Below are 6,623 nucleotides of genomic sequence, written 5' to 3' on the forward strand. Positions count from 1 at the left end.
GACAGCTGATAGAGGGATTTCATCCTTCATCACGCCTTACAGGCGCAAACACCCACAAATAAAGGTGGAAATATCTGGACTGGACATATTAACTGTCCGGTTGATTTATGTTTTAATACATCAGAGGTGTTTTGTTTATTTTTTAAACATTAAAGACTGCTCAGACCAGAAGTCTTCGGACTTTCATACCACAGCTTGTCATTTCAGAATAAAATTAACTGAAGTCAATAAAATTAAAGATGATGCCTATGACCTGAGTTCTCATTACACTTTATACAAACAGCTGAATTATAATGAACTAAGAAGATATTAAAGCCTTGGGATGACGTTGGTCGGATGCTGTTGGGTGTATTTATATTCAGGAGCTCCTGCAGTGTAAAATTGAAATGAACCGTGTCGACTTTGACTTATCAGACAGATTTTCTGCCTTTCTTCACGTGTCCAGACGTTATAAGTTCTGCTCTAATGACTCCTGCTGAGTCTTTTCACACTTTATTTCCAGCTTTCATCATGTTTTTATTCATTTTATATATCAGATAATTTATCTTTAAGCTTTATTTGCTGATTCTCTTTCTGTGTTTCTGCTGTGAAAGATCTGGAAAAATCATTTGGTCAGGAAACTTAACATGCAGTTATCTATAAATTCCTTGTCCTGATGCAACACAAGCAGAATGACTGGGACCCCGAGGTGGTGAGCGTAATGACAAGCATTCATCTCGCTGCCTGAAAGGGGTGTGGCCAGAAGCAGCCAAGTTGTATTCAGAGTGGCTCATCATCGTCTTCATCATTGTCTTTTTCATTATCTTCATCATCAGCTACTTCAACTTTAACTCATCGTTGGCATTACACTGTGGTCTGGGGTCACACTGTGGTCTGGGGTCACACTGTGGTCTGGGGTCACACTGTGGGTTAACAGTACACTGTGGATTGGCGTCACACTGTGGGTTAACAGTACACTGTGGATTGGCGTCACACTGTGGGTTAACAGTACACTGAGTTGGCGTCACACTGTGGGTTGGCGTCACACTGTGGGTTACCAGTATACTGTGGGTTGGTGTCACACTGTGGGTTGGTGTTACACTGTGGGTTGGCGTCACACTGTGGGTTGGCGTCGCACTGTGGGTTGGCGTCGCACTGTGGGTTGGCGTCGCACTGTGGGTTGGCGTCGCACTGTGGGTTGGCGTCGCACTGTGGGTTGGCGTCGCACTGTGGGTTGGCGTCGCACTGTGTGTTGGCGTCACACTGGGTTGGTGTCGCACTGTGGGTTGGCGTCGCACTGTGGGTTGGCGTCGCACTGTGGGTTGGCGTCGCACTGTGGGTTGGCGTCGCACTGTGGGTTGGCGTCGCACTGTGGGTTGGCGTCGCACTGTGTGTTGGCGTCGCACTGTGTGTTGGCGTCGCACTGTGTGTTGGCGTCGCACTGTGTGTTGGCGTCACACTGTGGGTTGGCGTCACACTGTGGGTTGGCGTCACACTGTGGGTTGGCGTCACACTGTGGGTTGGCGTCACACTGTGTGTTGGCGTTACACTGTGGGTTGGCGTCACACTGTGGGTTGGCGTCACACTGTGGGTTGGCGTCACACTGTGGGTTGGCGTCACACTGTGGGTTGGCGTCACACTGTGGGTTGGCGTCACACTGTGGGTTGGTGTTACACTGTGGGTTGGTGTTACACTGTGGGTTGGCGTCACACTGTGTGTTGGTGTTACACTGTGGGTTGGCGTCACACTGTGGGTTGGTGTCACACTGTGGGTTGGCGTCACACTGTGGGTTGGTGTTACACTGTGGGTTGGCGTCACACTGTGGGTTGGTGTTACACTGTGGGTTGGCGTACTCCTGCTACCAGCTGGACCAGAATGTCAGATGTTTTGACTGACAGGTTCATTCTTCTCATCTTGAAGATGTTGAAGCGTTTTTTGTTAATTTGCTTCACTGCTGTTACAAAACGCCAACATTCCCAAAATCAGCTTCTTTCATCCACATTTTGCTCTTTTATACGACACCATTAATAAACTAGAAAAACGCTCTTCTTGCAGAAGAGCAAATGTGAATGCCCTTTTATGCTGAATGATTAATATGCAAATTGCATAATCATTTGGAGACGCAGCAAAACTGTCCAACTTAATTTATTATGGTAATGCATCACGATCTGAACAAGAGCCCATTTCTTTAACCACTACACTGCCACAGCTCTCCACTGCATTGTGGCAGAATCATCAAAATTTTTTATCATTAGAATGGGAATGTTTTGTTTTTTTTTTGTTGTTTTTTTTTTACACGTCCTGCAGTGTGGAATCGGCAAAAGAGCTGAAGATTTAAATGTGTGAAGTAGCACACAAGATCTATTTGATATAGATCAGCATTAGGAGAAATACAACCATCTGATATGATTTATGAATATCCACCACCTGGATTTGAACTTGCAACCTTCTGAATGAAAGGCATTTCATTTTACCACTCTGCCATTATAGTTCTTCTCCACACCCTGGCAGGAGCGCTAATATTTTTTGTCATTGCTATGGGATTGCCTTTGCCACCAGTGTGTAATTAGCAGAATTGCCAAAAGATGTGGAAGGTTGAACTGCTGTCAAGAAGCTAAAAATTATTTTAAATAGTTTGTAAATGCAACTAAAATTCTGAAGTCAGTAGTTAAACTACATTAATCGTTGCAGAAAACCATTTAGCACTGCATGTGTAATCAGTTAAATACTTTATTGTTCAACGTGAGCAATGTTGTTTCATTTGAAGCATTTTAACAACAAAACTGTAATATTTTACTGTCATTTCTGCAGTTTTTTTTCTTTTTCTTTTACCTTGAACCAACCCTTTGTGTTAATTACACAGGACATATCTTACATCTAACAGCTCACACTTGAACTGTACAGTTCGCAGTCAAAGCCAAAGCCAAATTTCTTATCTGACATACCATCACAGTGTACAATGTTCAAAACTAGATTTGAACCCGTTCCTTGTATACCAAGGCGTACCTGTGTACCTGTGCAGAAAATTAACCAATCGCTGAGGTGTATTTTCTGCTTTTTCCAATCACAGGAACGGATTTTAAGAATTAACAAAAACTTGAATAACTTAAAGTTTAAATGTTACAAGGACCAAAAGTCATAGCACATATCTCCTGAATTTGACGTTTGAATGGTTGAAGTGAGACAAAAGGTGTGTGAGGAATACCATTTCAAACATTTTGCAGGAAAGACAACTTTGTTTTATTTGAAGCATTTTAACAATTTAAAATTGAACTATAACTTCTTATTTATTTTATTTTTATTTTATTATTATTTTAGTTTATTTTTTTGCTTAACATAAAATACTTTGTATTAAGTGTTCAACTTTTCAAGACCAACATTGCACAGACGTTATCTCACATGTGCAGACTGCTCATACTTTAACGACATAGTTTGCAATTGAAGCAGAAGCTTTTTGATGGACGAGTACATTACACTCTGTGTGCAACAACTGACATACCATCATGGCAGAAATTGTATATAGGACTTGAACAGTTGCCTTGTATACCAATACGTACCTGTGTACCGGTGCAGAAAATGGACCAATCACTGAGCTGAATTCCATTTCGTCCAATCACAGGAACAGATTTGAATACATACAAAACTTGAATAACTTGAAAAGTTGAAATGTTACAAAGACCAAAAGTTGTAGAACATATCTTCTGAATGGACTGAAGAGTTTGATACTAGAACGGTTGAAGTGAGACAAACGGTGTAGGGGGAGTAGCATTTCAAACATTTTGCAGGAAAGACAATGGGGACGGGAAACTGATGAACCGGACACTTCAAACCGGTGCAGAACTCCGAAACCCTGCTGAAGCAGTTTTCGGCTCATTATGCAAAAACCGACCAATCGCTGTGCTGAATTTTTGCAGGGTCCAAAACGCATTTGGTTGAAAGGACTTTCATCCAATCACAAGGCTGAATTAATTTTTTACAAAATGCTAAATATCTCAAAAACTACAAAGATTTGAAACGACAAAAGTTGTGGCACACATCTCCCGAAGGAGCTGCAAGGTTTGAGATATGAATGATTGAAGTGACCTGAACGGCGCAGGAGGAGTAGCGCTGCAAAGTTTGGCGGAATAATGGGCCCATGCCCCCATGGGCATTCACATTAATAAAAGTAAAACGTGTAATTCCAAAGATGAATCTCTTTCTGTTAACGTTCATTTCACAGCCTCTTCATCAAATACAGAATCCTTTTACTGATTTTTACTCTTCCTCTTTCAGGCTACACGTTGGCCACCAAACTGAGGAGGCACATGCGGTCAGCCCACCTGAAGGAGAAACCGTACAGCTGCGACTGCGGCGCCTCCTTCAGCGTGAGACAAAGTCTGCTCAGGCATCAGGCTCAGCACAAGGCGGAGGCGGGAAGAGATCATGGCCAGGAGGAGTTGGTGGCTTCAGGCTGCGGTCACTCGAAGCCAGCCAGAGGCAGACCCAGGAAGAACCTCCCCCTTCAGGAGGGAGGTGAAGTGAGGCGGAGAGGAGGACGAGGAAAAGTAGAGGAGAAAACAGCTGAAACTTTGACTGTCGGAGAAGGAGAAGCTTCGGGCGACGGCGTCCAGCACACCGTCTTGTACGTCCACACAGATGACCTGTCTGCCCCGACCTCCGCCCCTCTGCTCCTCACCACGGACGGCTCGCTGTCCTCGGGGATGGAGCCGGAGCTGGTGGAGGTGGTGATATCTGAAGGAGCGGAGCAGTGCATTGTGGTCCAGGGGGAGCAGGCGGTGGGAGAGCTGCTGATCCTTCAGGATGAGGGGAGCGGGCTCTGCTCTGTGGCTCAGACCGTGGAGATAAACACCGTCTAACCCGAAACCATCACCAGAAAACGTTTTCCAGTGAGCCCAGCCTCTCCACCTCACCTCATCTACACTTTCCTCCATTCATTAGTGTTTGATTACCTCTCAGCGAGCTCCACGGAGCAGATGTGAACTAATTAGAGGTGATTAGCTGCTATTTGTGAATAAAGCAATGTAGAGAAATACCAACAACTAAAGGGAAAAGTGGTATTTTAGATTAAAAAAAGAAAAAAAAAGATGTATTTTCTGCTTATGTGTGTTTCCTATAAACCATGAATGGGCAGTTTGCTTCTGAGCAGCTGCATGACATCCGACTCTGACATTTACTGTTGATGCAAAACACTCGCGCTGTCAGGTTACAGTGAAATTGCTTTGAAAATATCTCATCTTCCACATTTAGCCGGTTATTCCCTCGGGTTAAAAATGAATAAATAAAACGGCTGAACAGCCAAACGAAAAGCTGGCTGTGTGAGTTAATACGAGGATAATTTGCCCCCCCCCCCCCACCCCAACACAGAAAACGATTAAATCTAATCTGTTCGCTCCTACATAAAGATGTAAAAGTGGCACAGCCAGAATAATTACAATTACCTGCAGGTTTAAAATGAAAATGAAGTCCGCGCGTCCACGTCTTCCTCTGCAGACTGAATTTAGCTGAAAAAGGGCTGCTGTCCTTTAAATTTTATCCCTGTCTTTGGCTCATGCTTGTGGACTCTGACAGTTATAAAAATGGCAGAAAATCTCCTGAAAATGAGGCACAATTGGACCCAACATGCGCTGGCGGTGACAGGTTTTTGTAAACCGAAACTAGAGCGCCGAGTTCGCTCTCGGTCGGGATTGTGATGACAAAAGATGTTTCTGGTCTGGACTGGTGTTTTGTCCAGAAACAACGGCTTGTTTAGATGCATTTTCTCTGTCTGACCCGCAACTCTAACTTTAGGACTGTTTTTCTTTTTATTTTATTTTACAGTTTCTCTCTGGAGCTAAAGTATTTTCCATCTCATGATTTTATGCTCAAACTACGGCTGCTCGATTATGACAAAAATTATAATCAGGATTATTTAGACTGAAATTGAAATCTTGATTATTTAACACACTTATTTATAAACAAAGCTGCGCGTCGTGGTGTTCTAGACTCCGTGTCGTACATTATAACCGTCTAATGGACGGTTCCGAGTTGTTTAATCCGCTTTTACCGCTTATATAGGAACTATTTTACGTTGGCCTGGATGTACGTTTTATACCAAACAACCGCTGTCAGGCTGCAGCGCGTTTCTCTCATTCACCTGTTAAAAGACGGCTGATCTGAACCAGCTGGTTAACGCGTTGCTATGGTAACGCCCCGTAACGGAGGGATGTTACAGTGTTTATCTGGCCGAACTATGTATAGGAAAATAATGCAGCCAGTTTTCACTGACAATGGTATAAACTATGTTTAGGTGAACTTCCACAACCTACTGCAGTTATTCTACATTGACCTGCAGCCGGAGCCGACTGAGACTGGCCGCCTGGGAGTGCTTTAGGACGGGAGAGGCTCCCGCTGCTCCTTCCTTACAGTAACTGCAGAACAATATGTGCCTCCAAGTCAGTCGCCAAAACACCAGAAAAGTCTCTAATAACTCCAGTAAAAGCTGCTAGATTTGTCGCTTTTAACAAAAAAAGTCTCCAGATTTAGAGAGAAAGTCTCCAAGTTGGCAACAGTGTCTGAATGAAAGCAAAGCGGCTGTGGGAGGAGTTTACAGCACAGCGCTGCAACGCCAGAGACGCTCGATTAGCAGCTGAAGACAGCAGGAGCCT

The 6,623-nt window shown here is 43.9% G+C and overlaps 1 protein-coding gene across 1 annotated transcript in view; it reads left to right on the forward strand.

The window, feature by feature from the left end:
* Positions 1 to 5,029, forward strand: part of znf408 (zinc finger protein 408) — a 28,719-nt gene extending 23,690 nt beyond the window's left edge. The window contains exon 9 of the mRNA XM_079243099.1: positions 4,252 to 5,029. Coding sequence (XP_079099225.1) covers positions 4,252 to 4,835 — 584 coding nt within the window. The 3' untranslated portion in view covers positions 4,836 to 5,029. The remainder of the gene's footprint in view (positions 1 to 4,251) is intronic.
* Positions 5,030 to 6,623: the final 1,594 nt, after the last annotated feature.

The sequence above is a fragment of the Telmatherina bonti genome, assembly GCF_933228915.1.
Source record: "Telmatherina bonti genome assembly, chromosome: 1".
Classification (NCBI taxonomy): Eukaryota; Metazoa; Chordata; class Actinopteri; order Atheriniformes; family Telmatherinidae; genus Telmatherina; species Telmatherina bonti.